The sequence below is a fragment of the Hirsutella rhossiliensis genome (genome assembly GCF_020360975.1).
Source record: "Hirsutella rhossiliensis strain HR02 chromosome Unknown scaffold00005, whole genome shotgun sequence".
Taxonomy (NCBI): Eukaryota; Fungi; Ascomycota; class Sordariomycetes; order Hypocreales; family Ophiocordycipitaceae; genus Hirsutella; species Hirsutella rhossiliensis.
The window spans coordinates 22,846-38,688 of NW_025408671.1; the positions used below are offsets into that span (position 1 = coordinate 22,846).

General features: G+C 40.2%; 2 protein-coding genes and 1 non-coding gene across 3 annotated transcripts; 2 read left to right on the forward strand and 1 right to left on the reverse strand.

Annotated features, from left to right (window-relative positions):
• Positions 1-98: 98 nt before the first annotated feature.
• HRG_05180 (initiation factor 2 subunit family domain-containing protein) lies at positions 99-1,268 on the forward strand (the record flags this gene model as incomplete). Its single annotated transcript, XM_044863651.1, has 1 exon — positions 99-1,268. One exon carries the CDS (start codon positions 99-101, stop codon positions 1,266-1,268), a length of 1,170 nt encoding a protein of 389 aa, XP_044720183.1.
• A 181-nt stretch (positions 1,269-1,449) lies between these two features.
• Positions 1,450-2,751, reverse strand: HRG_05181 (peptidase family m20/M25/M40 domain-containing protein; the record flags this gene model as incomplete). Its single annotated transcript, XM_044863652.1, has 2 exons — positions 1,450-1,637; positions 1,707-2,751. 2 exons carry the CDS (start codon positions 2,749-2,751, stop codon positions 1,450-1,452), a joined length of 1,233 nt encoding a protein of 410 aa, XP_044720184.1.
• A 562-nt stretch (positions 2,752-3,313) lies between these two features.
• HRG_12088 lies at positions 3,314-3,398 on the forward strand. The gene has a single exon. It is a non-coding gene; the product is annotated as a tRNA-Thr (tRNA).
• Positions 3,399-15,843: the final 12,445 nt, after the last annotated feature.

The window sequence follows — 15,843 nt, forward strand, 5'->3', positions numbered from 1 at the left end:
GATTGGCCTAAGCAAGCGAGCCAAGTGGTCCCCCACCTCGCTGAGCTCAACATTTCGGGAGGGGCAACATCGCATCGGCGACGGACAACAAGGAAGAAATGTCGACGCTCCAGGCCGTCAAGTACTCCCGCGGCAGGCTGCAGGTCCTCGACCAGCTCCGCCTCCCGCACGAGTTCCACTATGACGACGTGGCCACCCGGTCCGAGGCCTTTGATGCCATCGCCTCCATGAGGGTGCGCGGCGCCCCGGCCATTGCCATCGTCGCCAGCCTCGGCCTCGCCGTCGAGCTTCACAACGCGCCCGCGCCGGGCAGCTCCGCCCTCGAGGCCATTGCCCACGTCGACGAGGCCCTCGATTACCTCAAGACAAGCCGCCCGACCGCCGTCGACCTCACAAACGCAATCAACCAGCTCAAGGCACGCATCCGCGCCGGCGCCGACACCAACGAGGCGGTCGTCCAGGCCTTTATCGACGGGGCAGAGGCCATCCTGCAGAGGGACCTGCAGACGAACCTGTCCATTGGCGCCTTTGGCGCAGACTGGCTCCGCGCCCGCGCCGCCGCCTCGCCCACCAGCCCCGTCTCGGTCCTCACCCACTGCAACACCGGCTCGCTCGCCACCTCGGGCCACGGCACTGCCCTGGGCATCATACGCACCCTTCACGTGGGCGGGCTGCTGCGGCACGCCTTTTGCACGGAGACGCGCCCCTACAACCAAGGCAGTCGACTGACGGCCTTTGAGCTGACGTACGAGGCCATCCCCAGCACTCTCATTACCGATTCCATGGCCGCCTCCCTCTTCCGCACCAGGGGGCCTGCCATGAACATTGCCGCCGTCATTGTCGGCGCCGACCGCGTCGTCCGCAACGGAGACACGGCCAACAAAATAGGCACCTACCAACTCGCCGTGCTGGCCCGACACCACGGAATTAAGTTCATGGTCGCCGCGCCGACGACGAGCATCGACCTCGAGACACAGACTGGCGAGGCCATCAACATCGAGGAGCGCAAGGCCTCGGAGCTGACGCAAATCACGGGCGCCGTTGTCCGGCCCGACGGCACCGTCGACAAGAACACCAAGGTTCACGTCGCCACAGCGGACCAGACCGTCGGTGTTTGGAACCCGGCCTTTGATGTCACGCCGGCTGGCTTGATCGATGTTATTGTAACTGAAAGGGGGACGGTCGAGAAGGGCGCAGACGGCCGCTTTGATTTGAGCAAGCTGATGCCTGAGAGGTGGGCACAAGTGGTGGAAGGGCACTCGTCATGATGTCAGCAAGCGTCAAGAAAGGTATACAGACTAATAGTAATGGAGGAGGGAAAGAGCAAGTTGATGAATTCACGAGGGCGCGGGCAACATCCTGGGATGGACCGAACCGGCCCCCCATCTTCAGTCAAGTACAGGTTCCAAAAGCCCGGGCAGCTGCAAGGTTCAGGGGCATTGCCCACATTTACTGCTTCAGGGCGTGCAGGATGAGCTTCTTGTATCCCTCCACGGCAGTCTCGAGGTCGCCAACCGTCAGGTTCTCCCGCGCGCCGTGCGCGACAAGAATGGAGCCAGGGCCGTAGAGGTAGTTGGTATGGTTGCCCTTGAGATTCGGAACGTCGGTCCCGTAGTTGACAACAATGGTCTCAAAGTCTTGAAGGACTCGTTAGCATCACATGGAAGGACGGGCCTGCAGTGGCCGCAATGGGAGAGGTGTCTAACCAGGCACGTCGCAGTTGCACTCAACGGGTCCGTATCCCTGGGGGCACTTGATGGCGAGCGCCTCCTCGTCGACCTGGTCGAGGATGGCCTGGATCTTGCGCTGGACCGTCTTTGCGCCGTCTTCCTCTCGTCCGATGGCCACTCGGACGGCCAACCCGACGAGGGCGTGCTCGGCAATGACGTTTGCCGCTACGCCGCCGGCGAAGCGGCCGATGTTGACGGTCGTGTTGCCAAACAGGTCGGAGCTGCCGAGGTCTGCGTCGATGAGCCTGGCCATGGCGCGCACCATGAGCTCGTTGGCCGACTTGCCCAGCCAGGGGTAGCCGCTGTGGCCGGGGGTGCCGGTGGCCGTGACCTCGCAGAAGAGGCCGCCCTTGTGGCCGCACGCCAGCTTGTTCTCGGTGGGCTCGCCAAAGATGACCGAATCGAAGGCCGTGCCGCCGAGTGAGTCGCTAAAGGCCCGCATGCCGTCGCCGCCAACCTCCTCGCCAACGACAAAGACGAGCATGACGTCGTCGTGGGCGATGGCTTGGGCCGCCAGCAGCTGGTCCAGGGCGACGACCATGGCGGCAACGCTGGCCTTTGCGTCGACACTGCCGCGGCCTTTGATGACAGTGTCCTTGGTGGCGGGGCCTTTGCCGTGGTCAATTTGGTAGGGGATGTAGGGGGGCACCACGTCAATGTGGCTCGTCAGCACGACCCTCGCCTTGGCACGCTTGCCGCCCTGCCAGGCCAGCAGGTTGAAGCGCTCCGTGTCGTTGGGGAAGCCGGCCCTGGGCGCCACGCACTGGCGGTCCACGGTGTAGCCCTTTGCCTGCAGGTGGTCGGCGAGAAAGCGGCCGACCTTGGTCTCGTTGCCCGAGATGGACTCGATGGAGACGAGCGACTTGTGCAGTCTCAACAGCTGATCCCGGTAGCTGGGGGCGTTGGGCGAGGGCGAGGGCGTCCGGTTGACGAGGGCGCCGGAAAGCAGCTTCTGGCTCGCGCACAGGGCCGAAGGCGGCGCTAATGCCAGCAAGGCGGCTGCGATCGGTGCCGGGCGCATCTCTGTAGGTGGATGGGTGGATAGGTAAGCTTTTGACTCTGGGCAATCGGGGGTTGTAGATATTATCCACGCTTCAATGGAACAGCTAATTGGGACTGTTGATCCGATTTGAGGCTGTCACCTCCAAATGACAGCTTTATGATGGCTCCTTGTCCTGGAAATGAGCGAGTGTGAAAGTGAGAGCAAGACGCCGGCGAGGCGATGACGATATGTCGCTCGGTGAGGCGGTGAGCGGGGCCCGGCCGGGATTCCCACCAACAGTCCACTAGTCCCGCACGCGGGGAGCTGGCAGGCTAGGCCGAATCTATACAGCTACCGACCGACCTGTTACCTCGGCAGCAGGCGATAACATTAGGTAAGACCCATTCGGCTGTCTTGTGCGAGGAAATCTGGCTACTTCCTTGTGGCCCACATATCTGCGTAGCCGTACTGGTGGGCTGGAACTGTGCGCAAGAGCTCTCGCAATCCCGAGTCGACGTCATGTCCTTGCATGCTTGTCTTAAATCCGCTGACCTTGATATATTTAAATAGGTTTTTGAGTTAGAGTCTTTGATTGAAATACGCCCTTGTAGCTTAGGGGTAGAGCGTTGCACTTGTACGTCCTCGCCGAAATGCAAAGGTCGGCGGTTCAATTCCGCCCGGGGGCACTCTTATTTTTGCCGCTTCAAGCTCAGTCTTGACCACGTCTTTCTTAATTCGTTCCTTTCCCGTCAGGTTTTAACTTCTCTATACGGAGGAAGCTTTCAATAGTCGTTGCTAACGCTAAAATAACCCCTATTAAGAAAAAGGAAGAATAAAGAACCCCGTATACGCACTTTTCCTCCTATATCTATAATTTCCCCTTAATTTCTTTACTTAACTATTATTTCTCTTATAAAATAAAGACTAATATTTTAACTCGAGCATTAATTATTACGTTAAAGGCGCCTTATAGCGGCAAATTATTAGCAGAGATTTCTTCTTTAACCGGAATTTTAATTTATACGATTAATAGTATATACGCTCGAGCAATTAAGCGAGGCTTCTAGCTAAACTAGCTACCGTTAACTATACGAGACGAATAGCTTTAAGATGCTCCTCGTTCTAGCCGTCCGTCTAAGTAAGCTGCTATTAAAGATAAGGTTTTTAAGAAGGTTCGCCGAGACCGGTATAAAAGGGAAAAAAACTATACTAATATTGCTACCGAGCTTAATTTAGCAGGGCATTTAGTGTCTTCTATTACTATATAGAGGGTATTAAAGAAAGCTAGTTTCTAGAAGACTAAGCCGACGAGGAAGCTTAGATTAACGAAGAAGATAATAAGAGACCGACTTAAGTAGTGTTTCTCGTATAAAGACTAGACCCTTAAGGATTAGAAGAAGGTTATTTAGTCTAATAAGACTTCGGTTATTCTTTTATACCGCCGAGGAAGCTATCGCGTTTAAAGAAAAGCTAACGAACGTTTCGTTCGTAGCTATATTCGCGAGAGATAGAAAGGATCCTCCGAATTTATATTCTAGGGCTGCTTTTCCTACGATAAAAAGGGCCCTTATTACTATTAGGCTCTAGAGACTACTATAAAGAAGAAATCTTCCGAAGAAGATATCGCGAAAATAAACTAGGAATTAGAGCCCTTAATAAAAGAGACATAGGAACTTAATAACGGTATACGACGACTAAACCTACGGTAGCTTCCCGGACTAAAGCCTAAGTAGCGATAGAATTTAAAGAACGGCAAGCTCTCCTAAAGCTCTAAGCGCGGCGGCATTAATTAGTATCTATCACGGAGTAGGCAGAGGCGTGCGCGTAGGTGCCGTCCGTAGAATAATGTTAACAAGCTATATAGAGCTCTCCTATGCGCGGCTGGCCCGTATATATACGTGCGGGATCCGGCCCTCCGTACGTAACTACACAGCTTAGGCCGTAGCCTAAGCCTATAACCTATAATAGTCAAAGACTCTTATATAATGCCCTCCCTCGAGCGCGGCGCGGCGTTGCCCTATTAACGGCTTCTATACTATAGGACCCGTGCCGCTAGCTCTACCCTGCCCTTTTCCGTTAATCGTGCTAGCCCTACTAGCCCTATTATCCCCGCGCCTATTAGCCCGGGCAGCCGGAACCGGGCTCTATACTTATCGGCCGGCTAGCCGTTTAAATAGGGGCGTAACCTATTATATGCGCCCCTAGGTAGCCGGCGGCCGGCCCGGACCTACGTAAGCCTTAGGTTGCCCGTCCCCTCGGCCTTAGGCAGCCTCCTCTACCTAGGGGTATATAAGGCGGCATCCCCCCCTTCCTCCTTCCTTTCCTTCTCCTCCTTCTTTAACCGTAGTAGTAGTAGTAATAGGTAAGTTCCGCTCTACCTAGGGCGTTAGTTCGTTCCTAGCTATACGGGCCGCCTTATTAACGTATACTCGTAGTAATAGCCGTAGTAGCAATAATAGCCCTAATAATAATAACTTTAACTAGTAAGTTCTCCGCCCTATAGAGCGGGAGGCCGTAATCCGTAATACTAACTTCCGCGATAGATATATCTACCTCCCCCTCCCCCGCTTCCTCCTTCTCGGAGCGTACGGAGTCGTTCGTCGACGCCGTGCTAGGCACGGCCGACGACGGCTCCGCCGCTGCCGCTGCTCTTACTATAACGACCGGTGTTATTCCTAAAGGATAAACCTATCGAGGGGTTTATATTAGCAGATATAATAGGGCGTGGTCTAAGTAATAATAAGTATATTATATTAGTAATAAGTTAGAGGTCGTAGACCGTAGACTATAACTAGGTAATTAGAATTAGAGATAGAATCGTAATAAAGATCTATATTAAAAGCTAGAGAGCTATCTATCTAAAGGAGTAAAAGTAGGTAGCTATATATACCTATAGAGACTATCCTTAGATCACGGTCTTAGCCGTAATCCCCTTCGTAGCTTACTATAGCTTACTCGTAAGCTATGCTCCTAAATAGTAATCTATCTATATAAGGCTTACTTAGCTTACGTACGCTCTAGGTAAGCTAAGCCTAAGTAACTTCTCGTCCCGACTATTATTCCGAGCCGCCTTATTACGTAAACGTGGCCGGCTCTCCTACGGCCCGCTAACTATAGTCGTAATATAATATCTCCCCTCCTTTTAGTCTTATCCGTAAGACCTACTACTACCTTAGCCGCTATATATAAATATACCCTTATCGCGCGTATATATATTCCCCGTTTTATCCTTTCTATCCCTTAGGATATACTACTAATAGTATATCTAATCGCGTGTTAAAGGATCGTTCTTATAAGACCCTTAAGCGTATTCGTTTAGCTAAGTCTATTAATCGTCTTAGTTTCGACGTTATACTATATTCTTTTTATTCGTCGCGCGGCTTTCGCTATAAAATACTAGAGAAATCTTCTAAGTATACCGAATATATACGGCGGGGTCGTTCTTATAATACGTTAGGCGTAGCGATTAGCTCTTATAGGTAACTTTATTATCCTGCCTATTATTTATAGCTAACGTATTTCCTAGTATCCTAAATAAATCTAGAGTCCGATCGATTAAATAAAGAAAAAGAAATTACTAAGGAGCGAATATTAAAAGCTTAAGCTAACCTAAATAAAGCCTTAGCTCGTTTAGTATAGCTTCGCTATTAAAAGCGCTAGCTAAAGATAAAGGGTACCGAGATAGTCCGTCGGGGCCTTTATTCCTTAGATAACCTTAACGAGGCTAAGCGCTAAGAATCTAAAGCGGTGGTCGATGTTTAGTCTATAGGTAGATTTAATATAATTAATTAGAATGCTATTAGTTCGTTAGGCGATTTTACGATACCTAGGGTAGATTTTGCTAGTAGAACTATCGAAGTAGAAAACTATAGTAGGTTAAGTGCTTAAGTAGTTCCTAGGTATTTTCCTCTAGTCTATATCCCTTTTACTTAATAAGGTATTTTTATTACTAACCTTATTTTCTTATATTTAGTATTTATTTTACTTTATATTCCTAATTATCGTTAACTTTAATTTTTTCTTATAGTTTAGCGTTTCTTAGCGCTAGTTCTAATAATAAGATATAAAATATTAGGTATATCTGTAGGAATGTATCTATCTAGTGGTGTGACCAACCATGGTTGGCACGTGACCCGTACGGTCACGTGTGCGGCTGAGGGCAGCGTGCCCCCTTTCTCCACGCTGGCCTCTGCCTCCTTAGATAGAGAATCAAGACGAATACAACATCACAGGTTAACCCTAGTACCGTCTCATTGCAGCAGCTGCCGCAGGTGCCTACCCACAATATCCGTATTATTATTAGTAGCGAAAGTTCGTAGTTAACTTTTAAAATAGTTTTCTTAACCTTAAACGGTCTAAGTTTTTTAAAATCTAATTTATTACTTAGTCGTTTTATTTTAATATTTCGTCGTACGAGGTAGACTATATATCCCTCTTAAAAGATTAGTCCTTATAATCTTTTCCGATTATAGTAAGTAGATATTCGTTCTCTAATAAATTAAAGTTCTTATTATATTTCTTTATATAATTTTTATAGCTAATCTACTTATAGTATCGCTTATTCCGCTTATAGTCCTTATTAAGTAACCTTAAATACTTCTAGGTTATATCTATAATTAGCGTATACTAGTAAGAGCTTAGTTATTTCTATAACTAAGCTATTATAAGCTAGTTACGCCGTTAGTAGCTATTTAACTTAATCGTTTTATTCGTAGCTAATATAGTATCGTAAATATTATTTAAGCGTTTAGTTAAGTCGTTCTATTTATCTATCTATTTATAGGTAATAAGCTATACTAAGCTTATATTTTATCCTTAATTATACTATAAGAGCTTACTAAAATTTAGCTATAAATATATTTCCTTTATTAAAGATAATCTTATTTAGTAGTCTATAATTACTAATAATTATTTATATAAATATATATATTAGCTATTCTATATTACTTACTTCTTTATATAGTAAAAAGTATCTATACTTCGTTAATCTATTAGTAATAATAAATATACTATTATACTTAACGTTAGTTATAAGTTCTTTTAACGGTAATAGCTTTATAATATAGTTAAAAGCTATTAAATCCTATAGTTTCTCTAGTATTAGTAGCGGTTATAATTCTCTATATAGTTTATATCGTTTAGCTTTACTTTATACGTAAAGTTTATATTCTTTAATAACTTATCGTACTACTTCTTTAAGCTATAGGAAGTTATATTATCGTCTAATCTATTTTATTATTCTTTAGATTCCCTAGTATCTATATATTAAATATTTATATATATCTTATATAACTTTATCTCGTAATTCTAGTAGTATCTAGATTTTATTTTTATATATTAAAACTTCTAAATATCCTATATTATATCCGTTTAATACTTTATATTCTTTTATCTATTTTAGGATCTTTTAGTAAGTTAAGTTATTAGGTTATACTTTAAATATTATATTTAGCTATCGTTACTAATAGTTCCTATTTTTATTGATTTCTAGGAGCTATCCTTTCGCTATAGGTGCCCCTATATCGTAGTTACTTCGTCGACTAAGGGTATTAGCTTAACCGTTTTCTATTCCTTTTTTATAGATTATTTTATAGTTAAATTCTAATAAGTATTCGGCCTATTAAATCTATTATCTATTTAACTATTACGTCGTTATAAAATATAAGATATTCTTATAGTCTATATAGACCTTAACTTTATATTTACTTCCGAGAAGGTAGTATTAAAATTCCTTAAAAGCTTAAATAATTATAAGGAATTCTTTATCGTAGATAGGGTAATTAAGTTCTACGCTATATAGCTTCTTTAAGTAGAATATAATTAGTCGTAGTCTTCTTTTATTATCTTTTTATCTAATTTATACTCTTAGAGTAAAGTCTAATATATTAGTTTCAAGTTTAATTTATTATTTTAGATCGAAGGTAATTAAGACTAGTTCTTACGTAATCGTAGTTTTAATATATTCGAAAGCTTTATTAGCTTTATCGTCTTATATAAATTCTTTTTCCTTCTTTATTAAGTTATATAGTAGTACTATAATCTTTCTAAAATCTTTAATAAATCGTCGGTAGTAATTTATAAATCCTAGGAAACTTTATACGTCCTTAACGTTCTTTAGCGTTAGCTATTCTTTAACTAGGTTAATTTTATCTTATTATATTTATATCTCTCTTAGTAAGATCGTATATCTAAGGAAGTCTACTTCCTATATATAGAACTTACTTTTCTTTAGTTTAACTAGTAACTTCGTATTTTAAAGTACGCGGAGTACCTTATAAACGTATTCTTTATATTCTTCTAAGGTATCTAAGAAGATTAGGATATTATCTAGGTATACTACTATAAAGATATCTAAGTATTTATATAGGATATTATTAATTATCCGTTAAAAGGTAGCTAGTATATTTATAAGTCTAAATAGTATTACTAGATATTTAAATAGTCCGAATTTTATTCTAAAGGCTATTATCTATTTATATCCCTTTTTTATATATATTAAGTTATAGGCGCCTTTAAGATTAAGGGCTATAAACTATTTTTTACTATATAATTAATCTTATAATTCCGATATAAGCGGTAATAGTATTTAGTCCTTTATTATAATATCGTTTAAGCGTCTATAGTCGATAACTAGTTATAGCTTACCGTTTTTCTTTAAAATAAATATAACTAGATAGCCTACTTTAGATATTAATATTTATATATATCCCTTTTATAGATTCTTATTAAGGTAGTCGCGTAGCGTTTATAGTTACTTTTCGTTTAGGTTATAGATTTTATAGAAAGTTAGCGTTATTTTATCCTTAAGATAAATTTCGTAGTCTTATTAGCTATATTTAGGTAACCCTATCTTAAGTTCTTCCTTAAAGAGTTTATCGTATTTCTAGTATTCCTAAGGGATATTCTTTATTTTATCTTATAGGCTTTATTCTTTCTTTTAAGAGCTAGTTTCTCTTAACTTAAGCTCTTTATTAATTTATTCGAGGTCTTTCCTTAGAGTAGTAATAACTCTTTAGATCTTCTTATTATATCCTTTATTTTATTTATATCGGATGCTAGGTTATATAGCCGTGTTAGTTAGTATATATATCTTATTAGTTAATTTTATTATATCTACTAGTTCGGTTACTATTTTCGTTTATATCGCTAAAGCCTATAATAATTTACTTAAATAGTTATTCCTTTTATCTTATTTAGTAGCTAAATTATTATAAAATTTTACTTTCTCCTAAATCTACTAGTCCTAGAAACTTATATCTTTATTCTAATATAGCTAGCTAGTTTTCTAGTTAATTAGTAGGTTACTCTCCTATAGCTATAGAAGTCCTAATATAAGGTTATATTCTTTAATATCTATAATATTAAAGTTAACTTATTCGTTATAGCCCTAGATATTAATATTAAGGTAATTAATCTCTATATTAATAATTCTATTATTATAGTTAAAGGCCTCTCCTTTAATATTTATAAGTTTATATAGATCTATCTTATATCTCTATATAAGTCGGTAATAATTAACGACTTTAGGTAAAACGTAATTACTTATTACGCTATAGTCTAAAAGTATATATATATAATATCCCGCGATTTAGATATCTAATACTATTTAGTCGCTATAGCTTACCGTTGCTATATATAGGGTCCTTAGATCTTATCGTATTATACTAGTCTATAGCCTTTTTATAGATAGCGTACCTTATTTTTTACCTAGTCCTTATTTATTTTATTTAGGTATTCTTCTTTAATTTATTATTAATATCGTTTCTTTATATTTTCGTTATATAGTATTATATTAAGGCTTAAGAGACTAATTTCTTATAGCTAATCGAAGATTTCTTATTTCTTAACGCTATATCGTTTATATTATACTACTTCGTAGTTAATTATATACTATGCTTTAAAATTTTATTCGTTTTTATACTAAAGGTTAAGTTTTCGTTTAGCGTCTTTTTATTTTTCGCGTAGTATTTCTATATTAATTCTTTCTTAGTCGAATACGGCTTATAGCCTTTATATATATTACTAATAATCTTTTAGTATACCGTTATATTATTTATACTATACTTATGCTTTTTTATATTTATAAACTCTATAGTTTAGGTATATATATTTATTATAATCTTTTTCGTTATATTTAATTTATTACGTAAGTCTTTAAAAGATTAATAGTTTAGATACCTTAAAGCGAGTAGCGTTATACTATTCCTTTATTTTAGCGTATTTATAGATTTTATATATCTCTAAAAGATATCTCGTTAATAAACCGTAATTATCGCGGTATTTAAATAGCGTACTATAATTAGGTTCTAATAATATAACTTAGTCGCTTAGGTAGCGTTAATCGATTTTCTAGTAGTTTAGTTCTATACTTAAGTAGGGTTTCGAAAGTACTTATCCCTCGAACTTAACTAAGAAGGCGTTATATCGTGCTTTTATCTAAAAGTATATTATATAATCTAGGTAGATATATAATATCTATAAAATATACTTATAGTACTTATAAATAAGTAGTATTTATAGATTATCTCTAAATTCTCCTTATAGTTACTATTCTCGTTATAGAGCTATAAAGGTATTAACTATAGTAATAGCTATAGCGTAGTCTCCTTTATATAATACTAGTTAATATCGAATTAATATAGCTTATTAGTTTTCTATAAGAATTTAAGGTATTTATTAGGTTTTAATTTTAAGTATTTCTTCGAATTCTTTAAAGTATAGAGCGTATTCTTTAATCGTAGTATTCTCCCTTAGTAGTAAGGGTAGTAGTATAAGTTTATTCTTATCTTTTATTTCTCTAGGTATTTCTTATTCTTTAAAGCTTATATCGTCGATACTTTATTATTCCTCTTTAAGTAGTTATCTAAGTTTTATAAGTATAAGGGCTATATCTATATCTTCTTTATTATATTACTTATAGACTACCTATCGTTATTATCGATCTTTATTTTATATATCCTCTTAAAATTATTTACTATTCTTCCTAATCTAGTTTTAGGAGACTCCTTTAAGATAAGGGTATTCTAGTTCTACGAATTTAACTTATTTTTATATTTTAAGATCCCTTTATTATATTATTATAAGGGTCTTCTTTAAGGGCTTTAAGAACTATCCTATACCGTTCTTATCGCTTAAGTATACTATATATTCGTCGTTATAGTATATAGTTTAACTAAAGAGTTTATACTTTAGTTCCTATCTATTAATAGCGTTTAGGTATTTCTTACCTTTTAGGGCTAGTACCTAGTAGGTTTTCTTCTCCTTATAAGGTTATCTATATTCTTTAAAGTAATATCTAAGTTTCCTATAGTTAAAATACTTTCCTTTACTTTTCTATATTATATCTAGATCTATCCTACTTAGGTTAGTTATATAGGCGTAGGTAATAAGAGTTTCGCGCTTCTTTTTATAGTTAGCGCGTCGGTTAAAGTTATTCTTATAGGAAGGGTTCTAGTTTCCTCTTCTTTATTTCTTTTCTTAGCATTATATATACTATTTATCGTCGATTCGTACTACTATAATAATATAGTCTAAGAGGTTATTAGGTCGATTTTCTTTATAAAGCTTATCCTTAACTTCTTCTTTAAGCCTATTATAGAATCGTAATATAAGAGGTTCGTTGTCTTAATTAAGCTTTAAGGTAATTTAATAGAACTTTATAGTATAATCCGATACTAAGATCTTTTATTAAAGTTCTTAAAGTTTTTATTTAGCTTCTCGTTCCTTATTAGTTATTCTAAATACCTTTATAATAGCTTCTTCGAATCCTTAGAAACTAATAAAGACTTTATCTATCTTATTATCTTATCGCGCTAGTTAGTTGTCGAGAAAGTCCCTTATAATAGGTCTAAACTAAGCAAGTACTATTCTAAATAAATAATTTCCTACGTAAAGTACCTTTTTAACTAGGTCTAAGAGTTTAGTAGGGTAAACCTAGTAGTAGGCCTTAAGTTAGGTAAGAAAGTCTTAAAGTATACCGTAAGTACCGTTAAATAGTCCTAGCTATTTTAGTTTAATTACTTCTTTAAGGTCCCTAACTTATCCGTTACCTCCTCCGTTCCTAAGTAACTATACCTTATATCGAAGGGCGATAATTTCGCGTATTATATCCTAAGGCGATATAGCAGCTCTAAAGTTAGTTAATCTAGCTTACTATATAAGTATATTAATAGTTACGATATTACTTAGAGTAACGTGGTATTATATTAAATAAGAGCTTTTAATATATAACGACCGGTATTATTCCTAAGGGATAAACCTATCGAGGGGTTTATATTAGTAGATATAATAGGGCGTAGTCTAAGTAATAATAAGTATATTATATTAGTAATACGTTAGAGGTTATAGACTATAAACTATAACTAGGTAATTAAAATTAAAGATAGAATTATAATAAAGATCTATATTAAAAGCTAGAGAGCTATTTATTTAAAAGAGTAAAAGTAGGTAGCTATATATACTTATAGAGACTATCCTTAGATTATAGTCCTAGCCGTAATCCCCTTTGTAGCTTATTATAGCTTACTTATAAGCTATACTCTTAAATAGTAATCTATCTATATAAGGCTTACTTAGCTTATATACGCTTTAGGTAAGCTAAGCTTAAGTAACTTCTTATCCCGACTATTATTCCGAGCCGCCTTATTATATAAACGTAGCCGGCTCTCCTACGGCCCGCTAACCGTGGTCGTAATACTTACCCGCGCCCCCGCGACCGCGCCTACCGCCGCCGCCTCTACCTCTACTATACTAGCCGCCCTTACGTCGCCCTTCCGGGTAACGACGCCGTCCCCGCCGCCGGCTATAACGCCCGGCCCCTCTACCCCCGCCTCCGCTACTACTACCCCTATAAGTCCGCTACCTAGCGAGCGTAGTAGCTATTTTCCGCTAAGTTCTTAAAGTATAAACGCTAAGTATAGGCCGGAGCCGCCCGCGCGGCCCCTTATATACGGTACGCGTCGTAGGAGCTCCCCTACGCCGACTAAGTCGGGCGCCGCTATAGCGGTAGTTATTACTAGTGCGCGCGTGCCGGCCGCGTATATAAGGCGGCGCCTCCTATCCTACTCGCTACGGCGTCGGCTTAGAAGGCCGGCGCGTATAGGCAGGCACGGGGGGCTACTAAGAAGCGCCTTACCGCCGCCGCCGCCGCCTACCGTAATCTCCGCGCCCTTAAGCGCTAGGGCCTCGTCCCTAAGTAAGTTCCTCTTATCTAGCTCTTCTACTTCCGCTACTAACTCTCCCAGTACTAGGGATACTACCTCCGTCGCCTTATCGGCGGTCCCCTTAGCCGTGCCCGCCGCCGCCTCCGCTGCTGCTGCTAGCCGGGCCCCCCCCGCCCCTAGAGCCCCTAGAGCCGCCGCTACCGCCGACTAGCTCGCGGGCCTAAAGGGCCGCCTAAGCGCCTTAGAGAGCGCCGCCGCCGCTAATAAGGTAGAGGAGGATAACGAGGATAAGGATAAGGACGACGATAAGGATAAGGAGTAGGTCTAGGTAGTTTAAGGGCTCCGCCTTAAAATAAACGCTATTTTTATCTCTACTTATATAATTACGCTCGCGTTATTATAACTACCTACTCTACTTTACCTACTTTATAGTCCTAGCCTAGGCTATTATTAGTAGTCCGCTAGTCTATCGTTCTTATCTATTATTTTAAATAAGGCTTTAAACTTATCGAGGGCTATAGTTCCCGTAAACTTATATATAGGTTCCTATATAGGGTCGAGATACCCGCGCTACTTAACGAGGACCTCCTAGCGTTTCCCCCTACTAACCTTTTTCTAGCGCGCGGCTTATATCTCTTCGACCTTAAACTTATCTTCTCTCTTTACCTCGATTATAGGCGGTTAAGCGTCCGCTACTTCTTATCCGGGTAGCGGGTTAAAGGAGGCTTTATAAAGGAGGTCTATATTAATCTTATTATAGACCCCCGTTAAGAGACTATTAAGCTCTATAACCTATAGGCTAATAACCCTCCGTACTATAAACTTCGCGTATAGCTAGTTAAGCTTCTTCTTTAGTCGTGCCGACCTATAGTTACGGAGGTCTAGCTATACCTTATCTCTTACCGCGAACCTATCTACTAGGGCCCTAGTCTTATTAGCGTGCCGCTCTTAATCTTACGCCGCGGCGGCTATCGTAGATTAGTAATAATCCTTAGTTTCCTATAGCTTTTATATAAACGTAGAGGCGCGGCCCTCTAGTAATAAATTACTATACTACTCCGTTACTATATCTATAGTAAAGGGAACTAATAAGGGTAGTTCGAAGCTATACGTTATAAAGAAAGGGGCTATCTTAATAAAGGTATATAGTTTACTATTTAATATAAGTTAGGCCGCGGGGAGCTACCGGTCTTAGTTTACTTAGTTACGGGCTACGATAGCCTATAGGTAAGCCTACGCTTCTTAGTTAACCTTCTTAAGCCCTTCGTTAGTCTATAAGTAATATACCGTGCTAAGTAGCTATATAATCTAAAGTAGCTAGTATAGGTACTACTAAAAGCAGCTAGTTTAATTCGATCCCCTATCGCTTATAATAAAGGCTAGCTAGCTATATAAGTAGGCCTAGTACTATAGGAAGCGCTCTACGTAAGACTCTATATCTATAGATAATATCAGCTCTAATACTATAGACTTACTAAGTCGGTCTTTAATTACTTATATATATCGGTTACCGCCCTCTATAAGTAGGAGGTCTATTATAAAGTCTATCTATATATATATATAGAACCGGTTAGGTACTAGAAGCTACTTAAGTAGCCCCTTAAGCTACGCCCTTTAGATCTTCGTACGGCTATAGATATCGTAGTTACGGGGGAAGCAATAAACATAGTACTATAGGAGGGGCTAGTAAAAGTCCCTTATAAGGCCTATTACTATACCTTATTTACCTAGGTAACCTACGATACTAGAGTTATAGATAAGTTAGACTAGCTTCCCTTAGAGCTTATTTCGTTTATCTAGCTCCGGCGGTCCCTCCTTCTCCTTAGCTTCTATAGTATATAGTGCGCCCGGTACCTATAGTCTCCCCCGCTAGCGTAGATGCCCTTATAGGTCGATATAGTAGTCGGCTACCTATACCTTTAGCTTTAGCTTCGGATCTAAGCGTCGAGCGCTAGACTTAACGGCGCGG